Source organism: Natrix helvetica (assembly GCF_964273705.1).
Source record: "Natrix helvetica genome assembly, chromosome: Z".
Classification (NCBI taxonomy): domain Eukaryota; kingdom Metazoa; phylum Chordata; class Lepidosauria; order Squamata; family Natricidae; genus Natrix; species Natrix helvetica.
Genome location: NC_138554.1, coordinates 114,848,850 through 114,873,382, shown reverse-complemented (window position 1 = coordinate 114,873,382; position 24,533 = coordinate 114,848,850). Strand labels below are relative to the sequence as shown.

The window sequence follows — 24,533 nt, the reverse complement described above, 5'->3', positions numbered from 1 at the left end:
GTGTGACCCCCCCCATGCACATGTGCACGTGACAAAAATGGCCTTCCCCAGCACTCCAGAAGGCAGAAAAAGATCAATTCTGAACTTCTGGTTGGCCTGTTGTGGCCATTTTTTGCCCTCCCCAGACTTCAGGAAAGCTTCCGGAGCCTGGGAAGGGCGAAAAATGCCCCCAATAGGCAACTGGAAGTTCACAAATGATCCATTTCTGGCTTCTGGGGGCCAGGGAAGCTGTTTTTGACCTCCCCAGGCTTCAGGAAATCCTCCCGAGGCTTGGTATTGTGAAAAATGCAAAAAATATGGCAGAAACCCTGTTGGGGGCATTTTTCACCCTCCCTAGCTTCCGGAGGCTTTCCTGAAGCCTGGTAAGGGTAAAAAGAGTCTCCCCTGGCCCTTCGGAAATGTGAAAAATTAGCTGACAGCTGGCGTGCCACTAAATATGGCTCCATGTGCCACCTGTGGCATGCATGCCATAGGTTCGCCATCACGGCCCTAGAAGCAATGGATCCAGAATGGGAAACATTTCTGAGGGGCATGGATTTCCCAATACAGGTTAACATCCTCCAATGTAGCAAACTGCTTGCCCTGCTCTGGCAAGAGCTGAGCTATCACTGGACATGTTCAATACTCTGAACTTAGTGTGGGTGCCAGAATAACTGAGGCTCAGGAAGGAATAAAGGATAACAAGTTTATTCCATAACAATAACAGCTAACAGTCAAATGCACGGGCTTTCTGACAGGCAACAGCTGAAGCTGCCTTTGCTTTTATACGAGCTGTCAGATGGCTCCACCAATCAACTGTTAACTGTGTTCCCGCTGAAACTACAACGTGCTGATAATGCTCAGAACACATAGGACACTTACCCATTGCCACTGCGTTAATTGGTTTGCTTAGCTGTGCTGAAATTTATTGCGCAGGTCTCCAGTTCTTATCTGACAAATGATTTAGTACGCATGCTCATTCACATTTCTTCCTTTACTTTCTCTTCTGATCTTCTGTTCGCCTGCGAAGGACGTAGGCACATAACTCTGCAGAGATGTAATTAATCTAAATAGCAAGTTTTGAATTTTTATTTTCTTTTATATTAAAATGTTTTTATTAGATCTTGCTTTGGGTTTTATTTTTGCTTGTCTTCAAAAGTATGCTAAAGGAGAAAGCCACGGTCCACACTTCGTTAATTCAGGGTGGAACTCCCCCCCTGACAAATGGTAGCAGAGGATGGTTGTATAATTTATGGCTTTTCTCCTTGTTAAGTTACTTCCAAGAGATAAAGCGTAAAGGCTAATTAGACAATCGACTGAGGAATGATTAGGTCATCTTTCTAACAATGCCGAAAAAGAAAAATGGAGCACATTCCAATGGCTCCCTCCCCTCTGATACAGAAGCCGAAAGCTTTTCACGCTGGCTTCCAAGTTTCCAAACACCGATAGCTTCAGCAATCGGACCGGATGAAAAATCAGCTGTGGGGGAAAGATCTCAACAAGATGGGACTGCTCCAGGAGATAACAATTTACAACTGAGGTTAGTAGAACATCTCCCTTCTAATTATGCATGTTCCCAAATATCGCCAAGAGATTTTGAAATGCTCGAGGCTAAACCAAAGCGTTCACTGCCGCTAGAGCAAATTCACCCTCACGCAGAAAGAGAAACTTATGAATCTTCCCAGACTTCTGAGCAAGATATGGAAAGCTATCGTAATCGCATAGAATTTTTTGAATGCCAGCTTTTACAGGCCAAAATAGATTACGCAGCGTTAGAGGCAAATAAGAAGGGTTTTCCTATCTTTCAAACTTCTGAAAACGCCATCTTGCCTTCTTCTCCAAAGCCTAAGACACACCCTCTGGAGGATACTGTGTCAGGCAAATCAGAACATAGATATGTGCACATGTCACAATTGCCACGTGATATCCTTTGTTCTCCAATGTATGCCACGCAGGCAGAAATATTGCAGCCAAGAAGTGAAGCTGCACCGCCATCTCCTGGCAGAAATAATTTACTAAAAGGAACCGACATGCATTTTAAAATCAATGAGCAATTTCAGGCAATGCAACAGACTCTTTCACAAATGTAATTAGATTATTCAAGTATTCAGGCTGCTAGGCCACAAATGCCTTCTCAGGCCCAATTTTCAGGACCTCCTGATGGTGCATGTCCCTTTCCAGATAGAACAAGACAGTACTTAATGCAGCAAAGGCAGATGTCTGCTCCCCAAGCAAGCCAAGTTAATTGTGCTGCTCAAGCATCAACTGCACCTGGGTCTGATTACAGTGCCCCCTGGTTCAACAACCAGCATTTCTACCTGCACAGCAAGTTGTTCAAATGCATATTCCTCAGCAGGCATTTTCTGTCACTCCTTTGGACTGGTGAGTCCAAATTAAAAATGTTGGGACAGAATTATAAAGCCTGGGTCAGTGAGGTTGCACTCTTGCTTCACAGAGAAGGTATCCATTGTATGGTGTTTAATCCTCCTGCCCAACCATGGACTCCTGCAATAAGAGACCTAGAGACTAGGGCTTGCACAACATTATTGATGTCCATGGATACTGAACTGCAGGTTACTTTTCCACCTGATGCAACAACCCAACAAATTTGGGCCCTTTTGGAAGATTGCTACAGGCCCATTTCAATTGAATCTTCATGTTTGCTCATGTCTGAGTTCCATGGTTCGAAGTTGAAACCTGGTGAACAAATTAGTGGACATTTGACCAAACTGAAAGGAATGAGAAGTGAATTGAGAGAAAGAGGCCATGTTATTGATGATATCCAAATGATCAGCATTATCATTAACTCATTGAATTATGAATGGAAAGATGCCATTGCAAAGATTAACCACGTGCCTATTGCTCATCGCACTGTTAATAATGTATGCAGACTTTTAATTGAGGAGGAAGCTATCAAATTAGCCACACCACATTTGCAATGGCTGCCAGCGTCGAGAGCTCCAGCTAGATGTCCCTTCTGAGGAAGTGCCTACGCTCCAAGGATGCCAAGATGCTACATCTGTAACCATATGGGACATGACACCCGGGATTGTCCCCAACAAGTTCCAGCTCCCGTCACATACCAGCCCAGAGGAACAGACTCCAGAGGCAGAGGTAGAGGCGGAAGACAAGGTCGTCGTGGTCCAAGGCGTGATCCACAAGCTCCACTTGTCACATTGGCTATAACCAACGATCCACAACCTGATCCAGAGTACAACAGACGTCTTTTGTGGACTTTGGACAGTGGAGCAGCTTTACACGTTACTTACAGAAAGGAACTTTTCACAGAGATGCACGAGGCAGAACCTGATTATCGAGAAATGTATTCCTTCTCCAATCACCCTTGTTAAGGTCATGGGAAAAGGAACTGTTTACGTTGAAGAGCTCAATACACTCATCCCTGACGTTTATTACATACCTTCAGCAACCAGTAATTTGTTTAGTCAAAGTCACTTGTCTAGAGAGTTAAAGTTCCAGGTTCACCATCTCGAGAAAGCAAGTTACATAGTTAAAGATGGAGATATTGTTGCTGAAACCATGCTGATTGGTGGTGTTTATTACTTAAAAGCCAAAGCCTAAACCCCAAGCAAAGGCAAGTATGTAAACTCCAAAAAGGGAAAGCACAGGCCTAGAGAGAATTGGTTCAGAGAGAGATCCTGTTGCTACTCCAAAGGCTTCTAAAGCCAACATACAGAAAATAAGGAAGCAGGTTGCTCAGAGCAAGCCTAAGGTTCCTCATGAAACTGTTAATGTTGAAAATTCACTAACTGGTAAACCTTTGCATTCCAGGTGTATCCACAAGTGGCATAGAAGATTGGGGCACGCCAGTTTCTGTGTTCTTAGAAAAATGCCGGAGTTCGCAAAAGATTTGGATCCCCCCTTGACACCCATGATCCTTGGTCCCAACTTCCTTCAGTGAGCTGTCAGGTTTTGTGGAAACCAGAGTCTTCCTTGTATGAGCAGTAAATGTTGCTGCAGAAATTGAAGGTAAGGAAAACATTTTGATATATAGGGCAATTGTTCTGGCCATTGGTATGGAGATCTTTCTGTCCAGTCTCATGATACCCTACTATGGTATGGAGAAGGGCTGCATAATATAAAGGGATATTTCTATTCCTCCATAGTTCTGGTACTTACATCATTAGAGCAGCCAGACCAAACCTTCATTTATCGTACTTACAAGATCACAAGACCTACAATAGAAAGTAATCTGTATGTTCAGAAAAAAGTACACATACCAGGGATCAGCAACAGGACGTGTTCTCCCGGGGGCTCTCCGAAGAATCGTTAGATTTCCTGCTATGTTGAAGGGTGATTAACCATAGCTTTCTTGTGGGGCAGTGAAGAGGGGGAGCACAAGTAGGTAGGGTTGGGGAACCAGCAACTCCCCTAAAACACCTGCAAATTGTTATGCAATGCTCCTGGACCCAAAGCAGGAAATGCAGCCATTGTGAGCTTCCCTGGCTGAGCAGTTTGGAAAATCAGCGAAGTGCTTCATCTGGGTGAAATAACAAGATCGTTTGAAAGTACAACATTCCTGTAATTAACTTTAACCTCAGGTTGAAAAACTTTTTTAAAATAAAGAGTGGCAGGAGATGTGGGGGAAGGGCGTTATAAAGCTCTCCTATCCTCAAACCAGCAGTGAACAGACAGACAAAACCATTAGGACAAAAGGAATGATAGATCTTGAAACCTGTTTAACTGTTTAAGGGCTAGAAACCAAATTGGAATTTTGACTTTTACTTTACTTTTTACAGACTTTTACAAACTTTTACTTTACGCATTTGTTTTCCTAATAACTCTAATAACTTTTGACAATCTCTTTGGTTTTAAAGTGGTGAATTTAAAAGATAGATATGATGAATTATTTGTTTGCACTGCCATCTAGTGGTAAATAAAAGTTGGTTGAACAAAGTTGGCCATAGAAAGAAAAAAAAGAAAAAAAAAGAGCTGGCAAACAAGAAACAACCTTGAAGTATGGCTGATAACATTGAACTGATGATAAAGTCTCTCTAGAAGGAAGAAATTAAGACCAGTTGCGTAAACATGGTGTTGCACTCTCGTGCTACATTATAATGGGGTGCTGAGAAGCAGAGAATACTTTTTAACTGTGTGCTTTTTTTTTTTTTTACTGGAAGCAGAAATTTGGATAAACCAGACAACTTAGACTAAAGGTTTTCTTTTTCCTTTCCCCCCCCCTTTTACTTGTCTACTTCGGTCGCTTTTCAACACAATTTTTATCTTTCCCCTTCCTGTTTTTCCTCGCCTCTCTTTTTCTTCTTTTTTCCTTTGCCTTTTAGCAATGAAGTGTGGTTTACCATTGTGGAATTAATTTTGGGCCTTTTTTCTTTCTTTTTTGTTGAGGTGAGAGCTTTTTCACCAATTACCAATTTTTTTTTCTTTGTTTCTTTTTTAACCCAGGTTGGCATTACAAAGCAAATGGATTAAGGTAGCAAGAACCTGAAGACTGGGTCCAAGAACGGGGGTTGGTTTATTGAAGGCTGGTGTTTGAGCTGCTGTGGGCGATTTCAGGATTACAATTAATCTACTAATTTACTTTTTGGATTATAAAATCTGATTATAACTCAAGCACAACAATGTCAGAATCAAACATCAAGATGAAGAAAACAACATCATATACATCTGCAACAGTGACACCGCCCGGTCCAGTGATACAGAAAGTAACAAGTATACCAACGCAACATGATAAAGCTATCTTGGAGTTAAAAAGTATGTTGCAAGCCATACACGTAGCTCTTAAGGATCTTAAGGAGCAAGTAAACAGAGTAGAAGAGAAAGTGTGTAAGGTGGAAGATGAATTGAAAGAAGTCAAGGAAATGATGGGGAAAAATGAACAGAGGTGGAAGGTGGAAGAAAGAGCAGAAATAATAGCGAAAAAAGTGGAGGAGATAGATTACAAATTGACAACAATTGATAAAAAGCAAGATGAATCCTCCATACTCTGGGAAATGGAACGATCTGAATTCTGCCTAAGATTTCAGAACATTGAAGAGGAGAAAGGAGAGAATTTAGCAGAGAAGATTGCAGAAATCCTCTCAGGGGTCACAGAAATGAGTAAGGAACACATTTTAGGTGGAATGAATGAGACATTTAAGTACATACAAGATATGCAATAAGAAATAACCTGCCCAGAGAGGTACAAATAAGATTTCTTTTAAAAACCCTAAAAAATGAAATAAGAAGTACTAAAATCAAATACAAATCTAGAGAGATAGTGTTACTGATAGTGTTACTTCTAATCTTTCCAAGGAAGATTAGAAAAATAAGAAAAGAATACCACTTCCTGACCAAGAGTCTGATTAAGAAAGGGGTGAGTTTTAGACAGCTGGTTCCAGAAGGAATTTTGGTAAACTGGCAAGAACAAAGGCACAAATTAGATACACTAGAGAAAGCAGAATCATTTTATGAACAACATATAGTAGTACAACAAGGAATGTTGGTAAGAGAAGAGGGAGGAGCCAAATGCCAGGAAATTAGGGGGAAAGATCAAGGGAGGACGGAGAAAGAACAGGAAGAGAAAGCACTAAGAGAAGGAACAAGGGCTAAAGAGACAAAGAAACAGAGGCAGCTTAGAATGATTAGATCAACTAAACCTACAAGCCAATGACATGGAGGAAGAAATAAAAGTAATCTCAATCAACATAAACAGACTAAACTCGGCAATAAAAAGAAGACGAACATTCAATAAACTAGAGAAATTGAAATTGGACATTATATGCTTACAGGAAGTACATATTAGAAAGAAACACAGAAAACTTTTGGAACAGGCAAAACTAGTATAAATTATACACAACTCTGGCTGACCAAAGTAAAAAGGAAATAGCATATATATTAGAAGGACAATCCAATCAAATATAATTTTTGAAGATGGGGAGGGGATTCTCCATAAGCAATGTAATGTTAGAACTATTTAATGACTTATTAAGTGAGGCAAAGATACAGAAACATGGACGGAGGCATATATAACGCTGATACCAAAAGATGAGTCAGATCTACAACAAGTAAAAAAACTACAGACCTATTTCATTACTAAATGTGGATTATAAAATTTTTGCATCAATAATGCAAGAAAGAATGAAGAGACTCTTAAATGAACCCATAGAACAAAATGGATTTCTCAAAATGGATTTCTCCCTAAGAGATAGATCAGAGGCAATATACGAATTGTATTAAATACGCTTGAATACTACGAAGCCCACTCAAGAAGTAAATGGCATTGTTATTTCTGGATGCACAAAAGGCCTTTGATAATGTGAACTGGCAATTTATGATAATGCAATTTCAAATGATGGAATTTAGTGAGAGATTCATAAATATGATCAAAATGATATACAATAACCAATCGGTAAAGGTAATGATAAATGGTGAGATGACAGGAAAGATAGAATGAGACAAGGATCTCCACTATTGCCATTGTTATTTATTTATTGTTATTTATATTGACACTAGAGATTTTGAACAGAGAAATACAACAAAATAAAGAGGTAAAAGGGATGAGGGTTAAGAAAGAAGAATATAAATTACAAGCATTGCAGATGATTTGGTGTTTATTATGGAAGATCCAGTAGAAACAGGGCCAAAACTAATTGAAATAATAGAAGAATATGGAGAAGTAGCAGACTTGAAGATCAATAAAGATAAAACAAAAATATTGGTGAAAAATATGACAGAAAAACAGAAAAGAGAGTTGATGAGGAAACTGGATATTCAGGTGGTGAAAAAAGTGAAATATTTGGGTATCCAATTGACATCAAGATGTGTAACACTAAAAGAGGATAACTATTATAAAGTGAGAAAACAAATAGAAATAGATTGAAAAACCTACAATTATCATTGATGGGAAGAATAGCAGTAGTAAAGATGAATATACTACCAAGATTGCTATACCTATTCCAAACAATACCGATAAAATTGGAGATAAAATACTTTGAAAGTATAAACAAAATAATGGGGAAATATATATGGCAGGAGAAAAAAGCAAGAATTAATATAAAAATGTTGCAAGATGCAAGAATTTGAGGTGGATTTGGATTACCAAACTGGGAATTATATTATCAAGCAGCGGGATTATCTTGGATGAAAGAATGGATTCTACTGAGTAATACAAGATTATTGACATTGGAAAGTCACGATTTGCAACTAGGTTGGCATGCTTTTTTGTGGTATGGTAAAAGTAAGATACTGTACATGGCTATTTTCAAAGACATTATGTAAGGAATGGATTGTTAACAATATGGGAAAGAGTGAAAGGGAAATACTATTTAGAAATACCAATGTGGCTTTCAACAATGGAAGCATTGACACATCCAAATATCAGTAGTATAAAAAATATCAAAGATATAAAAATATTTTAACAGAAAGGGGGGAATTAAAACAAAAACAAGAATTAGAAAAACAAGGAATTGATTTATGATGGTTTCCACAATTGAAAATACAAGCAAGATATGACAAAGATAAAAGGGAATTCGGTTTTAACTTAGGAAATTCGGAGGTGGATAAGATATTTATGGGAATGGAAGAAAAAATAACTAAGAAACTATATAGCTACCTATTAAGAACTAGCTTAGAAGAAGTGGTTAAAGATACAATGTTAACTTGGACAAAGAATTTTTTGCCACACGATTGAGCTAGAAAAGTGGCAACAACTATGGGAAAGGAACTATAAATTAACCATGTCAACAGCCTATAAAGAAAACTTATACAAAATGTTTTATAGATAGCACATGTCACTGGGAAAATTAGCAAAGATGTTTAAAGACAAATCAGCGAAATGTTGTAAGTGTCAACAAGCAATAGGCTCCTATTATCATATGTGGTGGAGATGTGCAGAAGCAAGGGAATATAGGACTAAGATAAGAGTGTGGTTAAAGAAAATGTTACAACAAGAAATAGAATTTAGACCAGAGATATTCTTATTAGGTATTATCCCAGAGAAATTCAAGAAAGAGGATACTTATTTGATTACACATGTAACTACAGCAGCAAGAATTGTATTTGCCCAAAATTGGAAATCAAATAAGCTACCAACAGATGAAGAGCTACCGTATTTTTCTGCGTATAAGACGCACCTTTCCCCCCCAAAAAAGAGAGTGAAAATCTGGGTGCGTCTTTTACTCTGAATGTAGCTCCACTCACACACTCAGCACTTTGCATTTTCAGGGGTTCCATGTGGTGAGGATCCTCACTTTCACATGGAGCCTGATTCCCGAAGCAGCCCAGGGTATTGCGTTCAAAACCTTTTCAAAGAAAGCATTTTTGGGCGGCAGCACCACGATCCCCTCCTCGATTCCAAAAGGTGCAGAGGCCAAAAAAGTTCACCATGCTTCAGGTGGCAGGCAGTTCCAGCACATGCTGCCACCTCAAAATGCTTTCTTTCCCAGTTCCCCGGTGCACAATGTAGAGCTGTGCACCTTCCTCCTCCTCCTCTGCAGACTCACCTTCTTTTACTCCTGGTCAGCACTGTCGGCCAATGGAGGCAGGGAGAAAAGCGAGAGGGCAGCATGGTCGGGTGAGTGCACAGGAGTTGGGCACAGAGACAGGGCAGGTAGATTAGAGGCATCCAGCCAATTGCTGGCTTGCCGGCTCAGCTGCTGGCCACCCAGAGTGCGCAGGCAGCAAAGGAAACCCACATTGTGACCGCTGCCTCCTGCCTACGTGCCTCAAGGAGGCCGAGCAGCAGCAGCAAGGAGAGCGGAGAGATCCTGAGTTGCAGGAAGCGGCTGCCAGCAATGCCCTCTGGGTGAAGACATTGCAAGCAGGGAGGGCTCAGCCCCCTTAGGAGCTGTGTGAAGTTTCTCCTGCCGCATCCCAGGTCTGGAAGGCACCTTCACCACCCCTGCCCTGGAAGATGCTCTTTGCGTGAAGGACCACACAGAACCTCCAGTCAAGCTATGGCCGAGGGGAGGATGCGTTTCCTGGCCAGGGCTGATCTCAGGAATTGGGGTGGGGGGGCTCTGCCAGCCACCTCTATACTCTCTCCTGGTGGCTTTCCAGAGCCCACCCCAGCTGGAGGTAGGGTAGGGGAGAGTCTGGCAGCTCCATTCCATATCTCAGCCAGTCTTTGCAGAGGAAACCTTGCACATAAAGAAAAACTTCTTTACTCATGAGAAAGTTTTTACTGTGCAAGATGTTTTTCCCTGCACAGAGCGACCAAGAAAGAGAAGCGATGGAGCTGCCAGACTCAGGTAAGATGTGTGCCCTGCCCCATCCCATCTCATCCCGGGCCCCACCTGCCACCCCAAAATTGTGCCCAAACATCTTACTCAAGCCTGGCTGTTCTTTGCAGGGAAATATCTCGCTGCTGCTGCTCGACCTCGAGGCAGCGGCTGCAGCGCGGGTTTCCTTTGCTGCCTCTGCATTCTGGGTGGCCAGCAGCAGAGCCAGCAAGCCGGCAATTGTCCGGCTGCCTCTAATCTGCCTGCCCTGTGTTCGTGCCCAGCTCATGCTGCCCTCTCGCTTTTCTCCCTGCCTCCCCTGGCCGATGGTGTGGCCAGGAGAAAGAGAAGGCAAGTCTGCAGAGGAGGAGGAGGAGTGTGCGCGGCTCTGCAATGTACACAGGGGAACTGGGAAGGAAAGCATTTTGAGGTGGCAGCGCGTGCTGGAACCCACTGCCACCTGAAGCATGATGAACTTTTTTGACCTCTGCATGCACCCTTTTTGGAATCGGGGAGGGGATCGTGGTGCTACAGCCCAAAAATTATCACACTTCCCAGGGCCACTTCGAAAATCAGGCTCTGTCCGAGGTAGCAAAGATGTTAATCGGATGAATACTGATGGATGCTGCTGGGAAAGAGGCAGAAAGGTATTTTTCCTGATTTCCTCCCCCAAAATTAGGGTGTGTCTTATACTCCAGTGTGTCTTATACTCTGAAAAATATGGTAATAAAAAGATATTAGATTGTGCAGAGATGAATAGGTTGACAATGAAAATAAAGGATAAAGAGGAATCGGAGTACTTCACGACATGGGGAAGATTCTATGATTGGCTAGATAAAGGAAACTAGAAAAGAAAATAGGGAGAAGATAGAGAACTCAGACTAGGCACTGTTAAATGGAAAAGAGGGGGAAGAAGGGGAAAACAGAAAATAAAATATTAAATATATAAGTATACATGCAAAAACGAGATATAAAGGGGGGGGGGATATAGTTAGGATGGATTAGTGAAGCTAAGTGAATAAGAAATGATACCAAATTATATTTGGGTCTGTGGAAATACCATCCCAAGAAAATATAAACTGAGACCTGAAAGAGACACTTACAATAATAGAAAAGAAAGATAGAAAGGAGGAGAACATGAAAGGAATATGGGGGAAAGAAGAAAGAGGTGAGGAGAGGAGGATGGAAGGGAGAGGAAGAGAAGGAGAGAGGTAGGAAGGGGAAGAAGAAGAGGAAGAGTAGGAATGGGAGAAAAGTAAGGGGAGAAGGGAGGGGGAGGAAGAAGGAAGAAAGTAGAGAAGGGAGGGAGAAAGAAAGGGAAAATAAGGTGGCGTTAAAACAGGAGGAAGGGATGGTAAATAAAGCAACCCAAATTGTATATTATATCCTATTAAATGAAATAACAAATGTATAAGAATGATAAATGTAAAGAAGAATAACAATTATGTGAATGTATACTTAAAATGCTATGTAAGAGAATAAAAAAAAATTCCTGGCAAAAAAGAAAAGAAAAAAGTACACATACCTAAATAAACTCCTAACCCTAGATCAGCGATGGCGAACCTTTTTTGGCTCGCGTGCCACAAGTGGGGGGAGCGCAGTGGGGTTGTGTGCGGGCGTGCCGCACCCATAATGCAATGTGCGACCCCCAATGCGCATGCGCGCACAACGCGCTCCCCCCCATTTTTACATGCCTTTTTCGCCCTCCCCAGGCTCCAGAGGCTTTATAGGAGCCTGGGGAGGGTGAAAAGAGTCTCCCCCCCCCCGGAGGCCCTCTGGAGGCTTCAGAGACCGTCCGGAGGCTTCCCTGAAGCCTTCAGAACGCTTAAAACGACCCTCCGAGCAAACTGGAAGTCACTTCCGGTTTGCTCGGAGGGTTGTCTTAAGCGTTCCAAAGGCTTCAGGGAAGCCTCCAGATGGTCCCTGAAGCTCCGGAGGGCCTCCGGGGGGGGCAGGGGGAGAGGCTCTTTTCACCCTCCCCAGGCTCCTATGGAGCCTGGGGAGGGCGAAAAATGGTTTTTAAAAAGGTGAAGTCAGCTGGCCAGCGCGCGAATGCGCACTGGCCAGCTGACAGGGCAGCGCCTCGCGTGCCCTGACAAATGGCTCCGCGTGCCATCTGTGGCACGCGTGCCATAGGTCCGCCATCACTGCCCTAGATGATAGTTAGGTTAAGCCAGGGTGTCACTTTGTTTTATTGAATAAAACATGTGCAGTATATAAGGTGTGGTGGCGCAGTGGTTAGAATGCAGTACTGCAGGCTACTTCTGCTGATTGCCGGCTGCCTGCAATTTGGCAGTTCAAATCTCACCAGGCTCAAGGTTGACTCAGCCTTCCATCCTTCTAAGGTGGGTAAAATGAGGACCCAGATTGTTGGGGGAAATATGCTGACTCTGTAAACCACTTAGAGAGGGTTGTAAAGCACTGTGAAGCAGTATATAAGTCTATGTGCTATAGCTATATCTGATGGTATTTGGCTCATACTGTGATATAAAGCCATTGTTTATAAACTATAAAGACTCAATTCATACAGCACAGTAAAAAAAAACAAATAACCAGTTAAAGTTCATCTCACAAATCCAGCCAGTCTAGGGTCAATTTTATGATTTTAAAGTATTGTGTTTGTGTGTATGTGTGTGTGCTTTTTCCTATTTTATAATTCACTTTTTATGTGACTCATTTTTAGGGAAGGCAAGCTAGATATAAACTCTTATCTACAAAGACAGAGAGAGGAGTAGAGCAAAAAACAAAAAAACTACTCTAATTCTGTGATTTATTGAAATAAACTTGTACTATATAGCCTCTTTCCTGTAAATGCAGTATAATAGTTATTGTGGTACTTCACAATTAATCTATATAAACCAATGCCTTAAGATTTGATAACAATAGTCAGAAGGTTAGATGGCTTTAAGAGGAGGAAAGAGGGGTACTTCTCATTTCCCAAGATTTTGTTATGTGCACAAAGAATGTTAACAAAAGACCTAACAACTACTGCATACAGAAACCTTTTTGTTTCAGTAGAAGGAGGTTTGGGGCCATCAATTAATTAAGTCATGCAAATGAGAATCTTCCAGCAGAACTTAATCAGAGACATTGGTTACAAAAATACAGTTCCAGTTTCTTGCCATGGTAAACAATTAATTTGCATGTCTTGATTCAGGTCATACTTAAAGAGAATTTTCTCAAAAACAGTTGGTTTTGGTGACTTTTCAACATAAAAAAACCCAACTATAATAAATCAAACTTGCTCCCTACATGGATACAATATAAAACAAATCTTATCTTGTTTATTCTTCAATTAATTTCTTAAATGTAGGATTTAGGTCATTTGTTTATAAGCAAATGAGAAAATATGCTAACTGTCTCAGTTCTATTTTAATGGTGATCTTCCTAATGGTATGTTTGATCTGGTATATTTTATTTTCATGATTCCATGTGTAAAAAAACAAAACACAATCACAACATAATCTTTATTTGAAACAAAAATCTCTGAATCCCTTGCACATTCAAGAAACAGTCTTAAGAAAAACATGTTGAATGGTTGCATTCTAGTTCTTTGGGTGAATGCTCAGAGATGCATACACACACATGAATCTGGGGGAGACAGAATTTTCTGAGAAGCCACAGAGAATGTATGGAAGAAAAAAAATAACTTCGCCAACTTGCCTTTTGACACATGTGTGTTTGATAATTTGTACACTTATACACACCATGGTGCCCTTTTCCTGATGGTGCCAGGGACGTGCGGTCAGGGGAGGCAGGAGAGGCAGAGCCTCACCTCTCTTCATGAAATAATAGTATATAATATTATATAATATAATATTATATACATCCGTCCGGCCGCGCCCGGGAGCTGCGGAGGCAGAAATGTTGTCGGTGCTCCCGGATGACGAAGCCACGAAAGCGACTGTGGAACGATGAGAACCTTCCTGCCTCTGCTGGATTTTGTGCGCTCCTCGCGACTGCAATATGCAGTCGCGAGGAGCGCGCAAAGTCCAGCAGATGCAGGAAGGTTCTCGTCGTTCCACAGTCGCTTTCGAGGACTGCGGAGCGTGAGCCGGCAGAGCACGCTCAGGAAGGCGGGGAATGGTATCACGTGTGCTGGAGGCTGAGGCAGCCTCAGCCTCCAGCACACGTGGTCCCATTCCCCACCTTCCTGATGACGTCACCAGCCTCACCAGCCATAAACCTCACCGCACATCACTGGATGGTACCCATACAATCTTCAAAAGTCCACGTTGTCCACCAATCCTAAAATATTTGGGGATCCCTCATCTTAATAAGGGTATGCAGTCATAATGATCTGAATGTAGGCATAAAATGAATTGGGTAGATGCAATAAATATCACAAAACTCTTTATTAGCAAGATTTTCAAATAAAAACACAAAAATATTCTAGTTCACCAACCAACATATACTTTATATCTATGAAAGCAAACATCTTTGGCACTGAGATACTTCATTAAAACAAAGCATCAACAATGTCTTTTGGCTGATGACAAAATATTACCTAATAAACAATAAACCGATACAAAAAGGTAGCAGAGTACAATTCCCAATACATTGCACAGAAAATGAAGGTATTGATCCATAAATATAGTCAGACACTTAATAACAATTTCAAATAGATAATAATATTATAGTTTGACTGCAAATTATCAAGTGTTGTGACAAATTTACTGAAAAGAGACTAAAAGAAGAGGAAAATATCTACACAAGCATAAATAGTTTGGGATTCTATGTCCAATAGTTCAAACATTGTAGAAATTCAATAAACCAATAAGTACAATGAAAAAGTATTTATTTAAAAATCCAGGAGAAAATCATATAAGCTATCTTTCAATAGATGTAAAAACCAAAAGGACATCCCCTGGATTTATAAGCTGAAACCATATTGATGTGTTTAATCAATTTTCAAATACAGCATGCTTCTAAGTCCAGTGCAAAATGCCTGACATTGTGACAAGATGGCATATATGTAGAGATCTCTCACCTGGATCTTGTCAGTTATGTGTCTCCACCTAGATTACATTTCTCTGAAATCAAGAATTGGGAATAATAATAGTAGCATGTGCTTCTGGACTTCAGTAAGGCATTTGACAAGGTAGACCACAACCTACTTCTTGGTAAAATAGAGCATCTGAGACAGTATCACCACCAGATAGAATAGCAACTGGCTGACCAATCACACTCAATGTGTAGTCCTCAATGGAACTACATCTACATGGAGTGGGTATTCAGTGGGATAACCAAGGTTCTGTTTATTTCCAGTACTCTTCAACATCTTCATAAATGATTTAGATGAAGGGATAGAAGGGAATTTATCAAACTCACAGACAGCACCAAACTAGGGGTAATAACCAACACTTTAGAAGATATGCTCAAGATCCAGAAATATTTTGATAGACTTGAACACTGGGCCCCATCCAACAAAATGCAATTTAGTGGTGAGAAAAGTAAGGTTTTATACTTAGGAAAGAAAAATCAAATGGAGAGTTATAGAAAAGATGGCATCTGGCTCAATGGTAGTCACCATGAGAAGGATCTAGGAATCCTAGTGGACAACCACTTAATTATGAGCCAGCAAGGTCCTTCACCTGCCAAAATAGTAATGTAGTCCAGCCAATGCATCAACAGAGGAACAGTTTGTTCAAAAATACATAGAATATTAGTCCTGCTATATACTGCCTTGGTGAGACTACACATGGAATACAGCATTCAGTTCTGGTCACCATTATATAAAAAAGATGTTGACACTCTAGAAAAAGTGCAGAGAACAACAACAAAGATGATTAGAGGGCTGGAGCCTTAAACATAAAGTGAACAATTGCAGGAACTGGGTATGTCTAATCTAATGGAGATAGGATTAATCCCTTTCTCACAAAGAAGGAGTCAACTTATTTTCTAAAGCATCCAAGGGCAAGACAAGAAATAACGGATGGAAACTTATCAAAGAGAGATCCAACCTCGAACTAAGGAAATTTTTTCTCACAGTGAAAACAATTTGCCTTCAGATATTGTGGCAGCTCCACTACTGGGAGGTTTTTAATAAATTAGACCACCATTTGTCTGGAACAATATGGGCTCTCCTGCTTGGGCTTCTGCTTGGACAAGAAGACCTCCAAGATCTCTTCCAACTCTATTATTCTGTATTCTGCTGGTGGTATCTTTGTGCAAGATTGAGAACATATGCAAAAAGCAGCTGGATCTATGTAGTTTCTGCTTTTCTGCTGACTATGAAAAATCTATGTGAGAGAGATTTAATTACCAAAACTAGATATGCTTTTCATAAATAGATTGACCCAGATTGGATTCCATCATCTTTGTTCACTAAGTGGTCAAAATTAAGCAGAATTTCAGTGTCTAATGCTTAGTAGAATAGTTGCTCAGTCTTTCATTTCTGGAGAAAGTCAAATCCAAAAAGTTATTTATTTCTACAATTTTTATAGACAAGTGCCTCATTTGGTTGATGAATGCCATCAATAGGTCTGAAAATGTTGCCCAAGAGACATATCCCATTTTTTATTGGAATGCATGATATAACTTGTTCTCCCTTGTTCCATGTTGTTAAGAAAAGAAAATTTAATCAAGACTTGTTAATAATTTAATTCTAATAGTATTTTAATGAAACACACATTAAGAATTAAATATCAGAGTCCAGATGATTATCTGTAAAACATGCATCAATTAGAAATATATTGTCTGCCAGAATACCAGAAAAGTATTATGAGATTGGAAAATGGGTGTGCAAAGCACATTGTCACTATTCCCTGCCAAGCATTTTTCCCACATTTCTCTGATCTCATGAATTCCATTCTTTAGTCTCACACTTAAAAGTATAATTTTATCTTTGTTACAAAATACAGGAATATGTAATTTTTGATATTATAACTGGAAAATGAGACAGGAATTGTTAATTCTTGGAGTATTTGATTGTATAAGGCATGGTGAAATATTTTTTAAAATCGCTTGCCTGCTCTTAATCATTATGATTTTAATGAGTATAAAAGAAGAATATGTAGAAGAGATGGACAAGACAAATATGCAGAAGATTCAGTACACATTACCTGCCCACTGGTGTGAAGAGATTGCAGAGGGTTGCACTTTTTGGCAATTCAATACTTCACAGAAATAAACTGGATGCTACGTTGAGGTTCCACAAGTAACAAAAACAAGAAAGCATTGGCAAAATGCAGAGAAAGGCTTAAATTTGAACATAGTCCATGTATAACTCTTTGCACATGGGAAAAGGTTCAGTAATATTTCAAGATCCTATACATACAGTGCTCTACTATTTTAGATTGCAGTAAAAAAACAATAAATATGTTTATAATAACAACTAAGCATGCAATAGCTACATAAATACCACTTTCATCCTGAGATTGTGTCTTCTTAGTGAACATTCTGAGCTTTGAAAATGTAATCTATGTAAAAAAGTAGATTACAACCATTTACAATGGCACACATTTACTTTTATAATGCCATACTTAAGTACAAAATGGTTTGTAGTTATACTTGCAAAAATTAATCATTTGAGACTTGATCAAATCCAACAACAGATTGCAGTGCGACATTTTACCTCGGGATTCAATAAAGGGAAAAAGGCTGAATATCGATGGAGAAATAATTGTCCAGTGAAAGATAGAGTACCTTGAAATTTCATACATATAAAATAAATACAAAAAGTTCAGACTTCCTCCATGAGAATATCATCAAAATGTTATTTTCCTTGGAAAACTCAATAAAAAGCTACATAGCTTCTTTTTTAGCCTAAAGGTTAATGGTTTTAAAAATGCAGAACATTGTTCATTCTAAGCCAGTATCTCCCCTAGTATCAAATCTGTGGTTGGAAGTTCATATGTTAAGTCTGTAAATTCTTGTTTTTCAAAGATCTTTGCATACATCATGCACGTTTTTAGATATTCTATGAAATAAACTTTAATTTACATGCTTGCTGATCTTTGTAGGGAACAAGGACCACATTTAATAGAATGATTCTGATCTAGCAAGACTTCATTTATTTATCTCCAAGGTTCCTTCTACAAGGAAGTATCATGTCCACATGGCACACAGCAAAATTGAAATTATAATTTTAGTTAAGGATATACCCAGGAAAATTCACAAGTAATAACACTGTTGTCAGAGGCACTCTAATGTGGTGGAGTCAAATAATATTTCTGGAGCAGCTTCAGGTATATGGGCGTTCAATGATCATGTAGTGGCCCTATTTAACCCTGGGCAGGATTAAGATCTTCTACTATTTTCCCCTGGTTTTTAGATGGCATTAAAAAACTTGAAGCCGTATTAAAATATTTTAGGGCTTCTTGTACAAGTTTTATGCATCTCTTATCTCCAACTAACAACAAACTAGGCAGTCGACCTCAATCATAGAAGATTGGTTTTGAGGATAGCATGTGATTATGAGTTACAGATTGTCTTCCCCCAGCTATAAAACATGAAGCCGTTGCTGTTTAATTAATTACTAGATACTCAAATAAAATAAAGATGTGGAGTTCTTAATGCTCTGCAAGCCTGGTTATTTGCGTGCAAACATTTCATTACGTGCCTAGCTAATATCATCAATGTGAGTCACCAACGATTTTATTTAGTTGGCTAATGAAACATCTGCAAGAAAACAACCAGACTCAGAGAGCACCAAGGACTCCACAGTTCCACCCTGAGCTATAAATATTCTCTTTTATTGAAAGTAAAAATGACAAACCTATGTTCCTAATGCACCTTCTGGATCTCACCGTAATTCTGTGCAGGTGTCTTCATTTCAAAAGCCCTTTATAGACAATAATTTTGGGAAATGTCAAGCGGGTAAAATGGAGTGAGTCAGAGAATGGAATGCTATAAACAAATTGACTGTCACAAAGAAAGAATGAAAAAGAGTTTCAGAAAGACAGAGAGAAAAGAGGCATACAACCCAGTTTGAGTTCCAGCATCCAACATTTCTGGCATTACCTATCATATACTGTCTTCCCGGCTATCAAAATAGGAATGCATGGCCTTCACAGAGGTGTCCTCCATTCTGGATCAAAAACATACCTTGGGCTACTCTGTCAAACATTTGCCAAACTGCAACTTGAGGATACCTCTTCCATGGAGCTGGAGTATCTGGTTATACTCTTTGGGCATGGCATGGAAACCTGGCTTTGGAAGTTGGTTGTCATAGTAGTGATGACTTATGGGGATACCTGCTATGCTTTTGGAGAAAGGCCAAAAACCATACAACTTCACATTCTCACAGAGTTCCATTGCTGCGCTGGTGATCATGAAGCCAGAAGACAGTCGGTAGGCTTTGACACCCTTAGTTCTCCAGAACTGGGCAAGACTTTTGAGATACCTCGGGTAGAAAAATATAGCCTTCTGCTTCATACTGAATTCTTTCAGGGTGTGATGCACTTTGAAAGACGCTGCTGTGTTGCTTCTAAAGGAAAAAGCGGGTAGCAGGAGGAAAGCTTCTCCATAACTTGCAATGTTTTCCAGGAAGGTGGCCTTCTGGTCATTCAGTTTATTATATCTGCATAAGAGCAAAGACACTGGATGTGGATATGTGCTAAAAAATACAGGGCATCTACCTTAAACAGCAGTACTTTAACTATAGACAGGCAGTCAGATTGAGCTTACAGTTTATTTAAATTTAGCAGTATTTAGTTTGTACACAAAGCGAGCCACTTTTAACAAAATGACTATGCAGAGAATCTATTCCCTCTTTTCATTTCGGTTCTTTGCCATATGTTCAGTCAATGCATAATATAAGATTAGCTGCAGCACTGAAGCAAAACCTTAAGGGGCACTGAGAGACAGGAAAGCCCATTGCCACTTTTTAGATAATGGTTTTCATTATTCCAATGCTTTCTTGATCTCAAAGTGATGGAGAAATTTATGGAAGCAGAAACTATAGGACTCCACGGCTCCATTACTTTCTCAAAGAATAAAAGGTTAAGGAGTCCCATTAGCCTGCCTTTTAAGAGAGGGTTTGGGGCATTAATGAAGCCAGTAGAACTGAGAAGCCATGGTGATAATGACAACACACCAATGAGCTTCTGGATGTTTAGCCTAATGATTAAACACAGATTGCAAATAATACCACAGCTATACTCACTTCTGAGCTATAATGCTTGGGTTAACAGTTACAAGGTTTGTCTTATTGCCAACATCTTGACTGACACTTCCGCTGGTTGGGGGAAGATTGCACCTGTAATTTTACAAAAGGTGTTTAGATTCCACTCCTATTGTAACAGTCAGATTTCTCTCAAGTATTAAAAGATACATTAATTTTACTAAATCAGGCTCTATCTAACTTCTAGCTAACTGAATTCTGAGAATTGTAGTTTAATCACTTAAATAGCTTTATTATTGTATTTGAAGGATTGGGTTTCTAAGGTTTACTCTAAATATACCTTTAAGAAATAAATGGAACTTACATTTTGGCATAAAAATATGCCGAAAATGTATCATATACATAATTTTTGAGGCTCAAAATTAGGAATCATATCTAACTTATAGCATTCCTTCTATATAATGGGAGGACATTTATCTAATTATTTAGATGGATTTGTGATACAAATATATGTACCTGCTAAAAATGAGATACCATGCCATCAATTTTGTCAGACATGTTATCTGTCTGACAAAAGGGAGAATAAATGGATAATCAGAGGTAACTCTTCAGATGTGAGGTTTTCTTAAGTCCAGTTATGTTTGAAACAAGTTACAATGGAAGTACTTTAATAGATCATTTGGGGACAGAAAATTGGTGAGGAAGAAGTACCGTGTATTTATTTGATTCAGGTTATCTTCATTCACTGATAAACCTTAGGACCAAGCACACCTCAACACATGTATGGATCTGATGCAGCTGATTTCATTACAGAGCAATAAAAAACCATACAGGCAAATATAGCAAAATAACCCAACAACCTTTTATAGCAATAGCACATAGACCATGTGCCTTTGCAGCCCTCTTTAAGCAGTTTACAGAGTCAGCATATGGCCTTCAACAATCTGGGTCTTCATTTTGCTGACCTTAGAAGGATAGAAGGCTGAGTCAACCTTGAGCCAGTGGCACTTGAACTTCCAAACTGCTGGCAATCAGCAGTCAGCAGAAGTAGCCTCCAATACTGCATTCTAACCACTGCGCCACCACAGCTCTTGCTTGCTATCTCCACGTAGAACTGACCATACTGTACCTTGGACATCTAAATTCCAGCACAATCAGCTGGTACTGAAATGTGTGGACACACAATGTTATATTTTTAGTTAGGTAAAAGGTAAAGGTTCCCCTCACATATATGTGCTAGTCATTCCCAACTCTAGGGGGTAGTGCACATCTCCGTTTCAAAGCTGAAGAACCAGCGCTGTCCAAAGATATCTCCGTGGTCATGTGGCCAGCATGACTAAGTGGTCCCTATTTTTCCACTTGCATTTTTACATGCTTTCAAACTGCTAGGTTGGCAGAAACTGGGACGAGTAACGGGAGCTCACTCCATTATACAGTGCTAGGGATTCGAACTGCCAAACTGTTGACCTTTCTGATCAGCAAGCTCAGCGTCTTAGCCATTGAGTCCCTTTATATTTGTAGCTAAGTGACCTATATATTCTTCTACAACAGGGGTGTCAAACTCGCAGCATCACCTTGTCATCACATGACATATCACAACTTTCCCCTGCTTCGCGTCAGTGATGGCGAACCTATGGCACGCATGCCACAGGTGGCACGCGGAGCCATTTGTCAGGGCACGCAAGTTCACCCTTTTTAAAAACCATTTTTGCCCTCCCCAGGCTCCAGTGGCTTTATAGGAGCTTGGGGAGGGTGAAAGGAGCCTCCCCCACTCCCCCGGAGGCCCTCCGGAGGCTTCAGGGACTGTCTGGAGGCTTCCTTGAAGCCTTCGGAGAGCTCAAAATGACCCTCGGAGCAAACCGGAAGTGACTTCCGGTTTGCTCGGAGGGTCGTTTTGAGCGCTTCAGGGACCCTGGATGGTCCCTGAAGCCTTCGGAACGCTTAAAATGACCCTCCAAGCAAACCGGAAGTGACTTCCGGTTTGCTCGGAGGGTCGCTTTGAGCGCTCCGAACGTGTCAGGGAAGCCTCCGGACGATTCCTGAAGCCTTCGGAATGCTTAAAACGACCCTCCAAGCAAACCGGAAGTGACTTCCGGTTTGTTTGGAGGGTCTTTTTGAGTGCTCTAAAGGGATCAGGGAAGCCCCCAGACAGTTCCTGAAGCCTCTGGAGGGCCTCCGGGGGGGCGGGGGGCTCTTTTCACCCTCCCCAGGCTCCTATAAAGCCTCTGGAGCCTGGGGAGGGTGAAAAAAGCATGTAAAAATGGGGGGGAGCGCCTGTAGTGCGCACATGTGCACTGGGGGGTGTCACGCATTGCATTATGGGTGTGGCAAGCCCGCACATGACCCCCCTGCGCTCCCCCCACTTGTGGCACATGAGCCAAAAAAGGTTCGCCATCTCTGTATTAGGTTATAACTCCTGTCATCCATAGCCAATATCTCCACATTGGGAAATGCTGGTTCACTCCCTTTGTTATTAATGGGCTGCAATGAGTTGATTATTGTACTTAAAATTTCTCACCGAAACACAAAGTCAGATTTATCAATTTCAGCTCCACAATTGGAACTCTTAAGATTTCCTCCATTTCCAACAACTGCACACTGCTTGAAAGGAAAATCCAGAGGTTGAGACTGAAAACAAGAGACAGTGACAGAATATGTCAGAGTTTAAAAAAGCAGGAGCACGCATTTCTTTTAAGTACTTACTGTACTTAACTTTTAAGTACTTAAGTACTTAACTTTTAAGTACTTAAGTACTTAACTTTTAAGTACTTAAGTACTTTTGAGTACTTACTGAGTAATCATTACCTCAATTGCTCGTAAGTATTATAAATCTCCTATCCTTAAATTCCCAGTATTTTCTACAGGCCAAATAATTTTGGGTACATACGTCACACATTATTTCAAGTATTTTCCAGAGGCCAAATAATTCTGGATACAAAGTTGCATTAAGCCAATTTTCATTTAATGATGGTTTGTTGAAATGCCACTGTGCAAAGCCATAAGCATATTCTTACCATATTTGCTTTCTAAAATACTAGAACTATATAACAGTGACCTTAGATATATTTATGGAAGCAATTTTATATTTGAGTCATTGTAGTTTGCCTAATCATTTGCCTAATCTTTCAAGCGGACAATAGTTTTCTCAAGCAAGAGACATTCTCCAGTTCTGGTGAGGTGAAATTGGACATCACGTCTGACTAGAGTTGCATAGAATAGAACTTTTTTTAAAAAAAAATGCTCTTGCCAAAGCTAAACTCAAAAGATATTTTTTCTTCACCTCTTATTGGTCCTATACTGTTTTGTTTATGGTACCTTATAAACATCAGAGCTTTTCTTACCTCTGGCAACATCTGGAATATGTCCTCTGTAATGTGGATGGTTTTTTTATTGTCCACTTCATAAGTCATGTTGCTTCCCAATGGGGTATTTTTTTGAGAAGCAATAAAATTATGCATAGCATCACAGCATGAAGCAAGCTCTGCCCTGAAGTTCATAATAAAAATGAAAGACCAGTACAATGAGTTTAGTAGAGAGATTAATATGCTGATAGTCAGCAAATAAAATTAAATTTGATTCATATTGTTTATTATTATAAACATGGATTAAATGACCCCCAACAAGACAGTCTTGTGATAAGTTGGATTTTAATTCATATAATTCATCAACCAGTTTGGCCAACAAGGCTAGGTGAGGATTTTAAGAGGTGGAATGCAACTTATTTTATTATTATGTAGGTCTACGTACTTATTTTTTTAAAAATAAGGGACGGATCTAGTCCTGATCAAATCCACGACTACCAGACAACAATGAGAAAATGCTATTGCTGCAGATTTTGTTTTGGAATTCTACGGTAGAACTGATATAGAAAAAGTTGATCAGATATAAATAGGACTTAATAGATAACTCTAATTTCACGTCCCATTTATATTAATAAGTATGTTAACATAAAGGCTAGAGTGGATTCAGCTTATTAATAAGTTCTGATTTAAAATACAAAGTACTCTTAAGACCTCTGGGAGACAATATTGTTATGTATCTATATTGTTAGGATCTGAGAGTTTTACAGTGTGGTTTGTTTGTTTTTGAACTAAAAAGGCTTCTTGTTATTTTCAATGTTCAAGTAAATTTAGCCATGATAGCAGACAGTTTCAAAAGGCAAAAAAACCCCACCCTAATTTAATATTATCTATAGCTTTTAGACATTTAAAAAACTTCATTTTTTGCCTATGAGAATAATACTGGTACTTGATCATTTTCTTTAGTCATGTTCCTTTTGTAATGGAATGCATGATATCTAAACTAAGATTTAT

At 39.9% G+C, this 24,533-nt stretch overlaps 1 protein-coding gene and 1 long non-coding RNA gene across 2 annotated transcripts in view; one reads left to right on the top strand and one right to left on the bottom strand.

The window, feature by feature from the left end:
• Positions 1-3,120: 3,120 nt before the first annotated feature.
• On the top strand, positions 3,121-8,354 carry LOC309381194. The gene is made up of 2 exons (XR_014173520.1): positions 3,121-3,966; positions 5,401-8,354. It is a non-coding gene; the product is annotated as an uncharacterized lncRNA (long non-coding RNA).
• Positions 8,355-14,769: 6,415 nt separating this feature from the next.
• ST8SIA6 (ST8 alpha-N-acetyl-neuraminide alpha-2,8-sialyltransferase 6) overlaps positions 14,770-24,533 on the bottom strand; it is a 37,659-nt gene continuing 27,895 nt past the window's right edge. The window contains exons 5-8 of the mRNA XM_081971468.1: positions 23,562-23,706; positions 22,739-22,848; positions 20,263-20,355; positions 14,770-19,677 (exon numbers count right to left, since the gene is read on the bottom strand). Of these exons, the coding sequence (XP_081827594.1) occupies positions 19,209-19,677; positions 20,263-20,355; positions 22,739-22,848; positions 23,562-23,706 (817 nt within the window). The 3' untranslated portion in view covers positions 14,770-19,208. The remainder of the gene's footprint in view (positions 19,678-20,262; positions 20,356-22,738; positions 22,849-23,561; positions 23,707-24,533) is intronic.